This window comes from Drosophila takahashii, chromosome X (genome assembly GCF_030179915.1).
Source record: "Drosophila takahashii strain IR98-3 E-12201 chromosome X, DtakHiC1v2, whole genome shotgun sequence".
Classification (NCBI taxonomy): domain Eukaryota; kingdom Metazoa; phylum Arthropoda; class Insecta; order Diptera; family Drosophilidae; genus Drosophila; species Drosophila takahashii.
In genome coordinates this window covers 4,068,106-4,086,163 of record NC_091683.1, presented here as the reverse complement: position 1 = coordinate 4,086,163, position 18,058 = coordinate 4,068,106, and the positions used below count along the sequence as shown (strand labels likewise).

At 36.9% G+C, this 18,058-nt stretch overlaps 2 protein-coding genes across 11 annotated transcripts in view; one reads left to right on the top strand and one right to left on the bottom strand.

Moving 5' to 3' along the window:
- Positions 1–269: 269 nt before the first annotated feature.
- LOC108056692 (lymphokine-activated killer T-cell-originated protein kinase) lies at positions 270–2,459 on the bottom strand. Its single transcript, XM_017140597.3, has 3 exons — positions 2,085–2,459; positions 1,095–1,453; positions 270–1,033 (listed from the first exon to the last, which is right to left on the bottom strand). The coding sequence occupies exons 1-3, from the start codon at positions 2,342–2,344 to the stop codon at positions 489–491; spliced, it is 1,164 nt and encodes a 387-aa protein (XP_016996086.2). The 5' UTR covers positions 2,345–2,459; the 3' UTR covers positions 270–488.
- A 987-nt stretch (positions 2,460–3,446) lies between these two features.
- Positions 3,447–18,058, top strand: part of raskol (Ras GTPase-activating protein raskol) — a 40,468-nt gene continuing 25,856 nt past the window's right edge. For 4 of the 10 annotated variants that reach the window (XM_070218526.1, XM_017140585.3, XM_070218528.1 and 1 more), the window contains exons 1-4: positions 3,447–4,456; positions 13,847–13,959; positions 14,203–14,229; positions 14,492–14,678. In XM_070218526.1, coding sequence (XP_070074627.1) covers positions 4,378–4,456; positions 13,847–13,959; positions 14,203–14,229; positions 14,492–14,678 — 406 coding nt within the window. In that variant the 5' untranslated portion in view covers positions 3,447–4,377. Of the gene's footprint in view, positions 4,457–13,846; positions 13,960–14,202; positions 14,230–14,491; positions 14,679–16,067; positions 16,129–18,058 lie in introns of those variants that run through there. The other 6 variants (XM_017140586.3, XM_017140582.3, XM_017140584.3 and 3 more) reach the window with 2 other exon arrangements.

Below are 18,058 nucleotides of genomic sequence, written 5' to 3'. Positions count from 1 at the left end.
CACAACTAATTTGAAGCTTACGATAATTAAAGTATGACAAAAAAAAGTGTAAGGTCTGAAATCATATTTAGTTGGTACATTGTTGTAAGCAATTCAATTCAATTGGATTGGTTTCACTTATTTCTAGCTTTCCAGTCATTTTCAATAGTTTATTCGAGTCTTTATATACATTTTGTCACTTTCAAGACTGTTTTTTCGAAACAACTAGCTATAGACGTCATTAGTAACCACCTGTTTTTCAATAATCCTAAACATTTGAAACCATAAAGTTGTTGTTTCATTCGGGATTCGATTTATTCGACCTCTCTTTTGGCTGCTGAATATGTACACTTATCTAATCCGATCGTTTGTATATATGTATATGCGAATCGTTTGATTCTTCTTACGGAGTAGGAATTATAGCTAGATAGATACTCGTACATGCAAACAAAAATGAGACATTAAGAGCTTATTTCCGAAGGGGAGGAAGATTGCGGAGGATGATCAGTCTAATCGCCTCCTCCTGTAGCCACATTCGCGGCATTGTTCTCCAGGCACTGCCAAATGGTCTTGGCCGCGGGACGATCCTCGCTGAGGGCATTCGTGCACAGGTAGAACAGCTCCACGATGCAGTTGTAATCGTCGCTGAGCTGAAAGGCCACTGGCAGCGGTGGGCGTGTTCCGTAGGCCGAATGCAGGTTGTTCAGCGTGAAGTCCGAGATGTCGTTCTCCTTGGTGTCGTCTTCTTCCTCCTCGTCGACTTCCTCCGCCTCCTCGTCAACCACATCCTGACTCATATCGTTGTCCGTGTGCTCGTCCATTTTACTCTCATCGCCCGAGAAGTCCAGCTGCTTGCGCTGCACCTTCTCCGTTTCGGTGGACAGATCGTGGGAACTGTCCATATCCTCGCCAAGCGCTGCATCAAGCTCCAATGTGTGCGGCGGCACCAAGGCCAGCGTTTCGTAGATAACCAGGCCAAAGCTGAAGATGTCGGCCTTGCTGTCAATAATGTCCATGTCGTCGATAACCTCCGGGGCGCACCAAAGGCTTGTGCCTGCGTTACAAAAGGTGCTGGTTATTATTTTGACCCTATAAAAGTTTATTGTATAACTCACCCACATAGCGCAGCTCGGGACTCTTTTGGAAATTAATCTCGCCCTGCTCGTCCAGCGGAAGAGCTACCCCAAAATCGCACAACTTGCAGATCTCAAACTCTCCCTTAACCAGGACATTAAAGGACTTGAGGTCGCCATGCAGCAAGCGAGCTTCGTTGTGTAGGAAGTCCAGGGCCAAAGCCACGTCCATGATCATTTTGAAGGTGTTTTTGGCCGGCAGTGGGCCAAGATCCTCGTCGTGACGCTCCTCCAGTATGGAGCCCAGCGAAGTGGTGCACATTTCGAGGGCCAGTGTGTTGACGCCCTCGTCACTGGTGACCACGCCACGGAATCCCACGATATTGGGATGCTTTAGTTTGCTGAAAGGGGAGAATACACCATTAATTCTATTTTCAGGGGGAGTTTATTGGTCATTTAAAGCACCCATCCTGCGTAGTATGTACACCAAAGGCTCACACGGATGCACATTGGGGTAACTCAATGTTTAGGGAGTGAAACTTTAAGGTTTGACTAAAAATATGAAAAAAAGTTTTTTCAAATTGAAAAATTAAAAAAAATTATTTAAATTAAAGCGAGTAAATGTCACTGTATTTTAGGATTAAAATGAAACAAAGTAATACATAATTTCAAAACTTTAAGAATTTACTAAATAAATAAAAAAAAAAGTTATTTCAGAGTTGAAAAATTAAAAAAATTAATTTAAAATAAAGTGAGTAAAAGTCGCTGCGATTCAATATTAAAATGAAACAAAGTAATACATAATTTAAATAAAATTAATAGGTGATTTAAAATTTCATCCTACATATTTGAACCCCCGTGAGCCACCCTACTGAGCTCCTCTGACCCACATATCGGACCACCCTAGCACACACGCACATGCAGCCTCCGCACCGCCTCACGCACACACACGCGCGCACGCAGGACACTGACACAGTGACAGCTTTCCATTAAAAACGAAAAGGAAGTGCAAATGGAAATCCGCCGACTCACCGAAGGATGTCCGCCTCGTGGACAATCCGCTCGTTGAAGAGCGTGTCCCGCTTGGCCCGCATGTTCTGGGTGATCCGCTTGACGGCCCACGGCGAGCGGATCTGGCCCAAACGGGGCGAGCGGTCCAAGCGGTAAACACTCACGCCGGTCCCGTGGCCCAGAGTCTTCAGCATCGGCGACGGCGGCACGCGAATCGGGGTGCTGCTGTTCTGCACATTCTCCATGTGCAAGTTGCGCAGCTTTCGACGTGGAGTGTCCATTCCTGCTCCTTATTTTAGTCGTTTAGTCGCTAACAAATTATTAATCAATTCAATCAAACAAAAAGCGACGCGCACAAAAACGCCGTTTGAACGGTAAATGGAATGCAACAGTGTGTGTGTGCTGACAGTTGACAGCTCTGGTTGGCGGGCGCTTTGCAACACTGGTAGGTTTTTTAATTTTTTAATATAAATTTTAATATAAACCATAAAGGTATAGCAGTTGGGCTATTTTATTCTACTTATTTATTAATTTATTAAAAACCAAATAAATAATTTTGTTTTCAAAGCATCGATGTTTAATTTATTTTTTTTTAATATCAAAAACGTCGAAGTCTGCGAACATTTTCAGGTAAAATAAACATCTTTGACGTCGAATAATTAAAATTTGTTCTACTTTGGAATAAACAACAAATTTCTTATGCCATCCCATTTGCCTTATCCAAATTCAAAGCAGTTCAACTTTTGCGCCAAAAAACTTGAACAAAACAAGCCCACAGGGTGATTCCCTTTCACCCTCACGCATTTGACAGTTGGAATTTAAAATAGTTTAAATCGTTGCAAAAATAAGAGCACAATTTGCACTAATTAAAGAAGCAAACAATAAAATTATTCAAAATCAACATAAAACTTATTTCCCTTGAGTACAGTTACAGTTTTTGTGATTTTTCCGAAAATATTGCAAAAATCGAAATATGTTTTAGACGAAAACTATAGATATATTATTATCATATCGCTTTTCTATGGCATTAAATTTGATTCGAAAGTTAAATGGTTTTAACGCAAGGTAAACGGTTTAAAATATGGACAGTATCCCGCCATAAAAATGGCGTCAGATCGTTTCAATTAATCGATAAAAAGTATTAGAGTATTCAAATAAGTCTAGTTTTCAACGTTTCTACAGCCCCAGAGTTGTTGAATAGCTAATAGTTCTAAAAATTTAATTTGTATAGAATAAATGATCGAGTTTCAACAATTTAGCAACTGGGTATCGGTATCGATAGTATCGGGTTGGTTTTCAAACTCCCAACTATCGATATTATCAATAGCGACATCGATAGTTTGCCAGCTCTAGTGTCTCCTTGTCTCACCCCTAACATTTTTGTTGTTGTTTTTTTGACAACCGCGGTCGACGTCACGTCGCGGCTCTCCGCTCTTCCAGCCGATTTTGAAAACCGAAGCGAAACCGTTGTCGATCCGGATCCGAAATCCGAAGATAGCTTTTATTGTGTCTTTTTTTTCGAGTGTTTTGTGGGAGAGCGTCCCCTCCAAAAAAACAAGGGGCAGCAACAACAAGGTTACAACTTCTGGACCGCACACACACACACACAATTAAAGCCGCCGAAACATGCACATGCTTGATTTGTTGTTGGCGGAGTCGTGATTTAAAAATAATACAGTACACCAAAATAAATTACACACACACACACGTATACAGGTGCAAAATAAAGTTTCTGGTTTCTGGTGATAACAACAACAGAAACAACAGTAAATAAGGTGGAGAGCCAAAAAAAACATAATCCAAAAAAAGAGGCACCGCTAAAATGCCACTCAGCTGTTACGAAAAAAACAGCAAAAAACACTAAAAACACCGAACACCGAAAATCAGGTGGAGAGGGAGACGGAGAGGAAAGATGGAGATTAAAACAAAGAGCGGAATTGGATTTGGAATCGTTAAAAATCAAATGAAAACAACAACAACAACAACCTGCTCTTGAAATCGTAACAAATCTCGGTCTTTTATTTGCTTTGCTTTAATCTTTTGTTTTACAATAACCAATAACCCCCAAAAAGCGCCATAAGGCACAAGTGCAATAAAAACAAAGCAACAACAGCAAGAACAAACAAAATCAATATTCAAATTAAGCAGCAACTAAAACAACAACAACAACTCAACGAGTCGATAAGCTAAACGATAAGTGAGAGGATACGGATACGGATGCGGTAGAGAGCCAGCCCAGCGAAAGAGAGAGCGCCGGAGAGAGGAGAGAGAGAGCACAGCATCCACCTAAACCAAAATTACCACCCCCAACAAAATGGGACGTCGAACTTATTTAAGCCGGGCCTCGGCGATTTCCTACCCCAGCAGAATCGAAGGATGGCTGGATGTCTGTGGTGAGTGGGAGTTACCTATGTGTATCTAAAAATACCATCTAGAAATAGTACTGAGGTGGATTACGATCTAGGGTAATCAGAAGTTTGGGGGTCTCGAGAAATGAACACCAAAAACTAGGGTTAACTTAATCAAATACAGCAGTAGTAATGGGATAAATAAGTGATATAGTAAAAACTAATATAGAAATACCATCTAGAAATAGTACTGAAGTAGATTAAGATCTAGGGTAATCAAAAGTTCGGGGTCTCGAGAAATAAACACCAACAACTAGTGGTAATTTAACTAAATCCATCAGTAGTAATGGGATAAACAAGTGATATTGTGAATATGCAATCTATAAATCATCTTATGTAATGGTTCCTAAGTGTACCCAGCGCCGAAGAACAAATGTATTTCCTAATCGCATCTCGGAGTAAACAATAAAAACAGTAATCTAATGTAAGACTTTTGTGTTGGGTATCCCTAATTACGAATGACTTACAGATACAATCTTTAAGTGCACGCACTATATGCAACTGCTTAGTTATAAAAGACGTATATTTTTTCTGGGTTTAATTTCAAACTACCTTTAATCCAATCACGTCTACCTAACTGTTGATAGAAAACATCGTTGTCGGAATTACGACAAACACCAAGTAAAAACCTAATGACCGACTCGAATTGTTTTTCACTCGGCTATAAATTCAACACCTTTTGAAAAGTGCATAAAAAAAGGTGAACAAGTGTCCATAAGTCGAGTTCTTAATGTGACAGTTATGGGAGGTTCATCTGTGGATTTTACTATTTGGCTAGGGGGAATATGGAGAGGTTCCCTCACCAGGCGGATGCGGATGTGGATGTGGAAGCGGTTGCGGATGTGGGCTGTGGGATGCGCTCTCTTAAGTTAACTATCTTCGTGTCACCTGTGCAAATTCCTTGGCCTGGGAAAAAATACCTTTCCACATTTTCGGGCAGGTTCATGTTTGCCCGTCGAGCGTTTTTCCCCGTTATCTCACATTTTACCTGTCGCAGGTTTTTGTTGTCATAGTGAGGGGTTGGTTGGTTGGTTGGTCGTACGACCCTCGGAAAAGGTAAAAACAGACAGAAAAACGCACACACACACTGCAAATACCCAGGCAAATAGACAATAAAGCCCCTGCGCAGGGCCTTTCATCGATGTGCAGGCGACCAAAGTGGCGCAAGTGAAGTGGGTAACTGGTCTTTAGTGGGTTCTTCAAAAAATGCTTGAGAAAATGTAAGTAAGGGTGATTTCTAAAAAGGGTTGAAGGGCTACCTAAATATGGTATAAGAAAATAATTGAGAAAAAGCTTAGAACCAACAGTACCATAACTCTGAATCTATTTACTACATTATTATGAAACTTTAAGAGAATGTGTATGATGCTTTTAAAATGTATAGTGTTTCATTTGGGAAATTCTTGAATGGATTTTGTCGCCTGTATTTGAATTAGCATTGGGCATTGAAGGAGCACGTTCAACAAAAATTGGTAATATCATACACACACACACACACTCATGCAATCGTGATAAGTGGCAGCAACAAAAAAAAAGGCTACCTTCGCCTTGAAGGCAACTTCTCTTATTGCCGTTTTCGGATTTCGTTGGTTTGCCTCATTTGCTTCATTTTTCCATTTTTTTTTGCTTCTTACCTTTCTGTTACGGTTATTTGCCCGCAGCGGAAGGAAGGTGTGTTTATTTCCAGGTGAATACGAGTGTTTCTGTGTGCGTGTGCTGGTTGGTTGGTGTGTCAAGGTCATTGATGGCATTCTATGATAACCTTTTGCCTCGCCATTTGGCTTCGTCTTCCACTCTGCCTTTACCTTTGTCTTGGTCTTTTGTTGTTGGCTTCTTTCTTGCACTGGACTAAAAACCCACCTACAAAACTCGGCTGGCAAACAAAAACATACAGAGAGAGAAAAGAAGATCACTGAATATTTTGTCAACAATGGTAAAACATATTGGCTTCTACTCTTATGTTAATTCGTAAGATAACAATATCCAAACTTTACATATATTTATAAAGCCTTTTTACCAAATGAAGTTATAAAAAAAACATAACTTACTTTTCAAATTCAAATAATGAAAGATAAACAAAAGTAATAAATATTATAAGAAAATAAAATTTAATTTCAGTTCTTATTTTCAGTGTATTTCGAGTTGAGAACAAATCGCAGAGGTTCGATCCATATGTTTGTTCCTGTTAGTTTTTTTTTTGTGTTCGTGTTGCCCGCTGGCTTGACATCATTTCTGTCATGTTTCGTGTTGTAGTTGCCTTTTTATTTGTCGGTTGTTAGTTGACACAGTAAATAATGGCTACCATGTACCTTTGAGTTTCTAGAACAGAATTCTTCAAAGCTTTTATACTTTAAAAATACATAAATATGAAATTTAAATTCGAAATTAAAACAGAAAATTGAAATACATTCTTTTAAGAGGGTACCTAGTACCCGTGTGTTTCTAGAACAGAATTCTTTAAAATTTGTATACTTTTAAAATAAATAAATATTTATTTTTAATTCAAAAATTTTTAAGAGTACAAGAAATGATTCTTTTAATCTTCTTCTAAAGTAAAAGAGAAAATTGAAATAATTGAAATACATTTTTTTTTAGAAGTTCAAGCTTCCCTTAATGCGAGTACCCACTGTACCCCGTTAACCCCACTTGGCTTTCGCTTTGCATGTCACTTGGCCATGTCCAAACTCTTCTTCTTGGCCGGTTTGGTTTGGTTCGGTTCTTTGGGCTTTGGTCTTTGGCGTTTAGAAATTGGTTATGGGGCCGCTTGCGTACGAAAAGACCAGCAGGCCCATGCCAAAAGCGTTAAAAGGAAGACGGCGAGAAGAGGAGAAATCGACTGGGCCAAAAGGCAGGCCCCAACTGAAGACTGAAGACTGGAGAGTGAAGACTGTAGACTGAAGACTGGAGGAGGAGTGGCCAAGACAAGGCAAAGACGATGGAGAAGAACGATAAACTGCGGAGCGACACTCGAGTGTCGAGATGATGGCGTCATTAACTTGGCCAAAAGCTTTTGTGGCTGACACACTTTTTGGCATTGCACTCGTTGTTGTTTGTGCGATTCGATTCGATTTTTATTATGGGTTAAAGCACCACAAGCACCACCTGCTAACTCTAAAATTGCAGGTTTTTAGATACAAATCTATCTCGACGTTTCTAGATTTTTAATGACCAATTTGCCACTCTCTCTAAACAAAAAAAAATAATAGATACCTTTATATTTGCAGATTTTTTTCAAGCTAATTAATTAAATTCATTTCACGCATAAATAATAATTTTTATTAATAACATATAAAATATTTATTTTTTTAATTTATTTAAACAAGAAAAGAAAGAAAAACAATTTAATAAATTTAATAAATAACCAAGCAAATCCATAATCTATACTGTGATAAAAGAAAGGAAAATGCCGTCCCCAATTAAAATTCGCTGGTTCAAGTTCAATGATCCCCGTCCCCGAGAAACTTTCGTTTGAGGAAAACCTTTCCAATTGCAATCCGTCCATGTCCATAAAAATAATCTGGCTGGGATCTGCCGCCTGCGAGCTTGACCCACTGCATCTGCTAGAAAGTGAAACAACTGACTGGTTGGGATTACCTGTCCCCAGGTGTGCGAAAGAGAGGGAGGCAGGAAGAGGGAAAGAGACGGGGAACATACTATAATTTTCTATTTTCAAGTATCGAATGCGTTCGCTGTCGCCGCTGCAAATGTTGCCCAACAACTTTCTATGAAAAAATTCACTTTTTCCTCTATGACCAACACACGGCAAACCACCTGAGTCTTATTTTGTTTTTTTTTTTAAGTTTTTTTTTTGGGTCCAAAAGCCGGCTCTTTATTTTTGTAGTTTTTGTTGGGCCTTTTAGCAAATCGAACTCGAACAGATTAACACGTTGCCCGCCGCTAAAACAAAAGGGAAACTTCAGTGAAAGAAAACCCGTTTCGTTTCGTTTCTATATATATTTAGAAATAAAGTGAAAAAAAATGATTGTCCAGATGGGACTCGTCGAAATCTGGGTTCCCAGCGGAGGATTGAATCATATTCGAAATGCCAAAACACTTGTTTCCCCATACGAATCATATCAAAATAAATCCGAGCAGAATGTAAACACACATTTTCACTGGGCTGGGAATGCAAAAAGCAAACAAAAAACAAAATACCCGAAGAAAAACAAATCACACACGAAGAATTTGACTAACAATCCGCAAAGTGTCGCATTTTTAGGGGCTAAGGTTTTTATTTAGATCTTATAGCGTTTTGATTTGCTAGCTATACAGGTATTTATTTTTCTTTCTCGGAAATAAGGTGTCGATTTACCGAAACTGAAGTACGAGGTGGGGAAAATTGAAGCTTTCGCTTACCAAAGAATTAATCAAGTCGTTGCGAATGTCTAATTTTTGGAATTATACACAGAAAAATAATTCGATATGAAATAGGGTCATTTCCATGCTGATATGATTAATGTCAAATTTATGATTTAAACATATCAACTTGATATTTTATAATTTCATAAAAGTTATTCATATCATTTTGATATAATCTCTAAAAAATATTAAATTAACATCTGATCTTTTGTCAATTTTAATAATTAATAAAGTGTAGTAAACCAGTTTCCATTAAGAAGTATTATTTACCATCCCGAAATCCATTTAAAATCGGAACTTCCACTAAATCAAACCGCTATCAAAAGAGCCCGAAATAAGATCGTGTGTGTATACGAAAAATAAGAAAAAAATCCAACCAAACATTGGCGGCGATCACAGACTCAAAGACCTGTGATTCGATTCCCTTTGTCATATTACCAAAAAATATACATACATAAAAAAACCACAACAATGTGGGAGAGAAGTCGAAAGACTGGGAAAAAGTTGGAAGAAAAAAATCTATAAATGAATTGACAAATCAAATGCAAGCAGGTCGCTGCTATTACATGATGCGAAATCCAAGTTATGCTATAATTCTGCATTGTTTGCTTTTGAAAGGGGGGTTAAAGAAAAAAGTGGAACAGTCCGAGTTGGTTTGCTAGATTTCAGACTCCGGTTTTTTTTTTGCCCGTTTGTTTGTGTTGATTTTTCGAACGTTTCGCATATTTCCCATAAACCTAATTAAATGCGTTTGTTCGTTCGTTTACGCAACGATTTGTGTCGGGATTGCGTGCCATCTATATATATACAGATGTCTAGGCATATAACACGGATATACGTATATATATTTATATATGCATCTGGGTCGGGCGGGTCACCGCCCAAAATGCAACATGTTGCTTAGGGGCGGAGCAGGAGAGCGCTGATGAAGATTCGGGACAGCTGCAACATGCGGAAGCTATAGCATAAACGGGGCACTCAAAAAAAAACATAAACATTTGTCTTTGATTTTTTAGACAGCCGAAGTTTTTCAAAAAAAATTTGGAAACTATTTTTCTAAACATTTGTTCTTTTTTTTCTTGGAAGTACTAAAAGCAATGGGCTATAAAATTATTAGAAAAAAATAGTTTAAAACAAAAATATTATCACGTAGGACTTTCTATAATTTAAATGCAAATAATCATTTATTGATTGATGTTTTTATAGGAAAAAAGAAAGTTGTTTGGTTCAAAATTCTTATAAACACTTTTATGGAAACGCTTCACAATTTATTGCTATATTTTTCTCTGAATGTGGTTTACATAAACATTGATTTTTTGAGCATCCGACTTTTTCACAAACATTTGTAAGCAATTTTCCAAAACATTTTGTTGTTTTCTTGGAAGTACCAAAAGCAATGAGCTATAAAATATTAATAAATAAAATTAGGAACAAAGTCCATATAAAAACTTTTATAAAAACGCTATACAATTTCTTGGTAAGTTTTTCTCTAAATGTGGTTAAAGGGCGCGTTGCCACGCCCCCATTTGTTTGAGGCGGCGGTCGAACAAACAGTCAACCGCATGAAAACACATTTCTTTCTTGTGGTTTAGCTGGCGACAATGGACAAGGGAAAGAGCTTCAATAGAGCCCCCACCCACCCCTTGCTTTAATTCCCCTCTCACTCAACACCACCCCCTCCCCGCCCCGTCTCTGGACACCCACACAAACGCACAGATGACGCACAGAGCATAAATTATTTTAAATTAGTTTTAATTGGCAATGTCTTTTCGTTGCGCCTTAACATTTAATAATTCAATTTTGTGTGTGATGCGTTTTTCCTTAGGTTAAGCTGGAAAAAAGCAAAATATATTTATGAATTATCCGAATTCTCCGATAGCAGAATGAAAAATTCACAGCTCAAATAGTGGGGAATTATACAAGATTTCCGATGATGTCATTAATTATGCGCCGTGATAGCGAAATGAAATGAAGAGAAAAGAAAAATACAGCTGGGAGATGTGAGAAGTTGTCGGCATGGTAATGAGATAATTTCAATTAACGTGCCATTCTTATTGTACACCACATACAGTGCGTTTCAGTGCGGTAAATCGATCGTTATTTAATTGAAAAATTAAAGAATTAGTGGTGTAGAAAACTATAGCCGTAAGAAATTGGATAATGATTGTTTTCGGAGTGATGAAGGTTTAATTAATGGCTTTTCCTCTACGAATCGTAAAGGTTTATTTGATTATTTAGTTGTTAATTAATAGTGAATTGTGAATGAACTTTCTACATCTTTTCGTTGGACTGCTGAGAATTTGACTCTCTTAATTTCATTAGATAAATAATTTGACTCATTTTTCTAATTTGACTCATTGTGGTGGAATATCAGAGTATCTAATTTTATATTTCGTTGCTGTTTCAACATATAATCCAAACCTAACGTTTTTAATAAAAAGTATATTTAGTCATAAAGTCGTACTCATACATTTATTCATCTTGGTAATTGGCATTCATGTGACTAAGTTAATATGATTAAATAAACTTATTACTTAATTATGAAATAGTCATTATTTTATGTCTTTATTTAAAAAAAAATAGCAAAAAAGGAAAACATCTGGAAACAGAATTTCATTTTTAACATATCAATGATTTATATTATTTTACATTAAGCACCTATTATAATAATTTAAAATTCATATTTCCAAAGTTATTAACTTGATCAATAGATATTTATTTGGTGGGCCAATTATCACTGATTTATACAGCGGAAATACATTCAGATTGGGTTGTTATTCTTATTAAATTTAAATATTTTCCCATGCAAAAACATTTGCTTAATTATATAGAATTAATTACCTTTAAAATTCTAGCTCTGAAACGCACTGTAAATCTTGGGAACTATGTGTTCGACATTCATGCCGAGAAGAGGTTTACGTGGAATTAAATCTGTCAGTTGTATCTTATCTTTGTAGCTCCCTGACGGTCATATAAACATATATATGTATGCCCCGGGGAAATGCACTGCGAAGCGAAGATAATTCACAGATTGTTCGAAATACCCGACAAGAAAAAAATCAGAATAATATGTTGTATGATACTCTGTAAAAAAAGTAATTTCTTTTTTATGTGTGAAGATTTTTTTATTAGATACAAAAAATTACTAGAAAAACGTTTGTTTATTTGAAAAAATTAGAATGCATCGAAAACATTTTTTTCTGTGCAAAGTTATTGGATGTAAAAATTTAGTTGGGTGGGGGGAAACCAAAAACACTTGTTTTTCCACGTTTTCCACGCTCAGATGCCAGCTGATGTTTGATGTTTGTGTGCGTTTGTCCATTGACCAACCGCAAATCTCCGCTCGCCCCTTCAACCCTTCCCCCCTTCCTACCCCCCTTGCCCCCCCTCATCGACACCTGTTGTTCTGCACATGAAGAAAAGAAAAACCGCTGACACAGTGCATTGAACTCGAGAACTCAAAAAGCGAGAAATTCTTATGCAAAAAGCAAAAAAAAAAAGAAAAAAATATGAGAAAAGTTATAATAAAGAAACAAACGGCCAACAAACGTTAAAAAAAAACAAAAAATATTAACGCAAACTTGCTGAGCAACCACTTCATTTTCGCCTCCTCTCTTTCACTCCCCATGACTCTATCTCTTTCTGATGCTTCGACGTCATCGCTTCAGTTGCTATTGCAGTTGTTGTTGTTGTTGCTGTTGTCTTCACAATTACTTACAATATTTATGTTAAATGGGCAGACGGCGCCGGACTTGAAAAATACGCTCGGTCGTATGTACATTTGTTGTATGTGAAATAATTCGCTGCTTAAATCGGGGAAAAAGTGAAGAACGCCATGAAGTTCTACTTTAAATGTACTGGGAAAAAACCATATATTAGCAAACATAAACTAAATAAAAATAAGTAGCTGCATTGAAAAGCTGAAAACTGAAATACTTTAATGAAAATCCTACATTTCAAACATGAGTGTAGCTTACATAAATATTTTTATTTAACGGAATACAATATAGTAGAAATGTAATTAAAATCTAAAAACTTCTGAAAAAGATAATTTGGATAACATTTTTCTAACACTTTGTGACAATTTCAAGTGCCTCTAAATTTTATTTAAGAAAGAACTATAGAGATTTATTCCTTTTAATATGAACAATATGAAAGAGGTTTTTCTGATCACGCGTGTCACGCCCACATCTCCCTGAAGCACAACTTGAAATTAAAATCATTTTTGTAGCTGCCTCACATTGTTATCTCATAGAGAGCAAAAAAAGAAGAATTGAAGAAGGAGAAAGCATGAAGAAGACGCAAACTGAGTGAAACGAACTTTAAGAACTCGGACACGCAAGCTGGAAAAAAAAAATTAAGTCAGAATGCCGGTTCAACTTGGCTAAGCAATTCTCATTGTTTTTTTTAGAGGGAGCTACTGTATCTTTTTCTTATCTTCCCTTCGCCCCTCAAATAAATTCTAATGCACATAATTTGCACATTTGAAAGAGGCAGTGCAGTCCAAAGCTCCAATTGGAACCACAGTTTGCGATTGCAGATGCATAAATAAATAAAATAATCTAATCCAGTTGCTGCTGCCTAATTAAAAACACGCATGCGCCACATTTTCCGAAAGGTTTTTAGCACAATTACATGGCATCTACATGACGTTTGTGACGGTGTGCAATTTTGTATTTTTTGTTACATTTTCTAAGACTGCATTTAAAGGGGTTTTTATTTATTTTTAATTCCAGTTTGGAGATCAGTAACTTTACAATTTACATTTTACACGTTATCTACTTGACGCAGTCAATAGACAAGGCATTTGACATGCTTTTTACATGTCTAAGCCCGAAACTAGGCAGCACTTTTTCTGACAGAGGGCGCCACCGAGTGATATTGTAGAACATTTACTAAAAGCATTATAATAAAAAGGGGATTTTCTGATATAATAATAAAAATAAATAAAAATAGGGCTAAGAAATTGTCAAATAAAGAATGTTAAATAATTATATACTTATCATTCTCTTCCAGAAACCGAGGGAGAACTAACTCGCCTGATCAAGACGCTTCCTTGGGGTCCCTTATATTGCGTCCTTCAGCAGGACGATCAGACATTTACCGCGTATTGCAGCGAGGAGATATCGGTGAGAAATCCCATATATATTTATAGTACAACCTTATGGTATATTTGAAAATTTAGCAACTAACACACACACACACACACCCAATCGTTTGTAACTGTAAACATATCAAGTTCATTGGCTTTGTATTTTTGTCTGTGTATATCTTTCCCTGTCTCTCACAATTGCACACTATCGCTAACAAACAAAAAACAATGGATGTAAACAAACCGCTACTACTACTACTATCGTTCTACTAACCTGTAGATATTCCCGGCCACGCCCAACAAGGAGGTGGGTAGTGTAATATAATTCGAGGCTTAGCTAAAGAGATATTATCATTGTTAAACCGACCGTTTCCGATTTTAGACCATGGCTTTTGATTAAATTTAACTTTGGAAAATTTCTTAAAAGTATCTTAAATTTAAGATATAACATCGAAGAAGTGATTTTGTATCATAAAATTATGATTTAAAAAGGAAACTGTGTCAGAGCTTTTTTTTCCTTCTTTTATTGTAAAGCCAATTTATTTGAAATCCTTATCCTTGATCCTTAGCGGGGTGATGTGTGCTACGAGGACATTCCACGGGTCCGATTGGATCGCGTTCGTCGGCCCGCAAAGGCTTTTTGGGACGGACCGCCGACCTTGGCCGAGGAAAATGAGGACTCCGATTCTTGTGTTGGCGGCGAGATGAGCGGCATCAATGACATCGTGCTGAATACGACGCTTTACAGTGAACTAGGTAAGTGTGAATAGGTTATATCAAGCATAGGATATCATAGGTTCATTGAACCCATGTGCACTTAAAAAATATTTGAGCTGTTGTTTTGCAAAACTCATTTTCAGATTAAAAAATTTATTTTTATTAGGTAGGAACATAAAAAACTTCAAATGTACAAAGTATAAGAACGAAGTTTAAGGTTTCTATTATGATTATTTTTTTAGGAATATTTCAAAACAGAAGTTGACTTCAGGTAATAAATTCTCTCCAAGTATTTTATTGATATCCAAGTAGATTTCCCCAAAAAAATCGGAAGGAAGTGATATCGCAGCTACCCCCGATATTTTAACTTCGAGTGTTATGTAATAAGTATATGGCTTCGCGTCAGGTGGATTTGATATTGTTGGTGTGGTCAAGCGGCGCTTTAATTGCATTTGACCGGCAAGCGGGCTCATCAGTGCTCATCAGTAATTGCAGTTTTTCGTTTTGCTGTGGGTCCGTAACACTTTTCGATCGTATCATGATAGGTGTGTGTATATAGCTGTGTCTCGAGTTTTATTTTTTTTTTTTGTTTTTATATATTCTGTGTGTGAGTAGTCAGGAAATTTGTTCGTACCGCCGTCGCCGCTGTCGTCACGCATGCCGGAGCATTGGGCACAATGGCGAACGGGAGGCGGTTTGGGGATTGGGGTTTTGGGGTGGTGGATGGGGTGGTGGAAAGAGTGGGAGGAGCGGGTGGCTTGGGGCCCAGCCGACGCTACCGTCGATGCCAAGATCGTTTCGATTTTAATGCCTTTCTGCAAGCATGTCAAATATAGAATGTTAAAGTCTTTAAAATATCTGAAGATTTCTTTTGCTGAAAAATCTTAAGCGATTACACTTTTTAATTGTCATTATTTCGGTTGAATTTGTAGTTTTAAAAGCGTATTTTTTTAGAACGCCTTTTTCAAAGATCATAAACTTTTTTTTGCAGAAGTAGAATTACCCCTAATTTTAATGATTAATGTGCATTTATGCATGTATAATAAAAATATTATTAGGAAATGATTAAAATCATAAAACTAATGTTAGTTAATTAAAAAAAAAAAGTAGTTTCAAAAATATTTTAGAATATTATATACAACATATTTTTTAAAATCGTGAAACCGCTTTTCCGGTTTTTATTCTGAATTTCTCCCAAGCATTTGCATGTTTTCTTCTCTTCCTTTCCTGCTTTCGCTTCCACTTCCTCTTCCCCCATTCTCTGTTTGTTCCACCTTCCCAAACGTTCCATCAATGGAGCTCACAGCTGGCGAGAGCAAGAGGAAGCAGAAGGGGCCAAAAGGGGGGAGAAGTTGCGCATGTTTTTCTCAGTGCGTCGCTTCGATTCGATTCGTTCCGTTTCAATTCGTTTCGTGTTCGCTGGCGATTTCCCAGTCGTTTTCAGTCGATTTTAAGCTTCCGGCGCAGGCGGTTCAAATCGCTCCGTTCGGTTCGTTTTGTTTTGGTTTTTATTTACCAGCTAACAGCTCAATTACTGGCCTGGCTTGGCACTCCTCCCAAAGCAAAAACAAAGAAAATTTTATAATAAATTATACGAAAAATATATACATTTTTTTTACAATATTTTTTCTCGAGTGAAAATCGTGGCAAGCATGGAAAATGGCTGAAAACATGGCAAAACTATGCGGGGCCTTGCTTGTATCTGTGCGTGTGCGTTGCGAATTCGAAAATGTTCTAAAAATAAATGCAAACAAAAACAAACAGAATGTGAAAATCGTACGAAAAAACCAAAAAAAAAACTGAGCAACTACAAAGGCAAACTTGCGAGTGCAAACCCCCCCACCGCAACCCCTTCTTTAAAAGAAAAACCCCGCCCCCGCATTCTGACACAGCTCATCATCATCATCATCTGGCTATATAAATTCAGCAAAATAAGCAGCCAGACATTGCTGCACAGAAAACATTTTTCATATTTTCAAGATCGTTTTTTAAGCTCTTTTTTTAAAGTTTTCAGCATATTTTTAGGTAATGTTGGTAAATTTTCTATTTTATCTGGCAGATCGTAACTTAAAAGTATTCAAACATAAGACCATATATATAAGAATGAAAAAACTGCAATGCATTCTTGTAAATGATTCATGGTTTCTATGTAAAAACTATATATATTTAAGAATGAGGAGATTTGAGAGATATGATCATCTTGGTATTAATCAATTTATACGAAATCTTTTTCTGTATGAGATCTGTTTTTCAAATTTCATGGGCGGTTTTTGATTTTTGTAATTTCTTTTTTTTTTGGTGAACAAGAAAAAGCCACCAAATTGAGGCAAAAAGAAAGGAAACAAGAAAAAGAAAAAAAATGTAAACTAAATTAGGGAAATGAGCGCTTGACACCGTTTTAAGGGACACCGGAAAGTCACGTTGTTTTTGTATTGTTTTTTTTTTTTTGGTTACTGTAAACCGTTTACGGCCATAATCGTATCCGGATTAGCCGACGTCTGTTTTGTTTTGTTATTTTTGGTATTGAAGAATTTGGAACATGGCAACAGGGGGAGGGAGAGTGTGGTGCTACTTTTTTTTTGGGGGGCTGAGGGGTAATAAGGGAGCTTTTGGCTGTATTGTTTGTTATTTGTTGGTAATAGTTGTTGTCAGTTGTTATTGCTGCAATCAGAAGCCGTTGACACACATAACGGCAGGTTCAAATTAGCTGCTTCTACTTTAAACACAGGGAAAAAAGGTTGGGATTGCACAGGTGAAATTTGTAGTTTTTAATACAACTTTTATAATAAATATTTTTCTGTATTCAGAATATATTTTAATAATTTTAAATATTTCTTAATATTTTGAAATTTTTTGTTTTATATTTGGAAATATTTTAAAATATTTTTTATTTAATTTTTTAAATATAACGTAATGGTTTTCTTGTTCTTGCCTTTTTTCTCTCTGCATTTTCGCTCAATCAAAATTCGAGGCCCATGCAAATCACAAAAAAGTGTTAAGCCCGGCTTATTGACTCAACAGCAACAGCAATTGCGATTGCAGCTGCAACAGCGAGTTAAACGGCTTAACGGAAATCGAAACAAAATAAAATAAAATACGAGAAAAGCAAAGAAAAGCTAGCGAGCGAAAAGCGAAAAGAAAAATCCAACGCCAATTGACACCAATTAAATAATTTGATGCACATGACCCACATTTTATTTATACATGCATCTACTTGAGCGAACTACATGTGGAGTATGCAGAGCCAACAGAACAACTGCAACAGCAACAATTGTTGAACCAAATGCAGCAGCAACAACAGTTGGTGAAAACTATCGTTAAAAATAGCACTTCAATTGCATTTTGATTCATCTTTGTTTTCCTTTTATACTCTCAATCTCTTTCTATTTAATTTCAAGCAATTGTAGAACTGTCAAAAA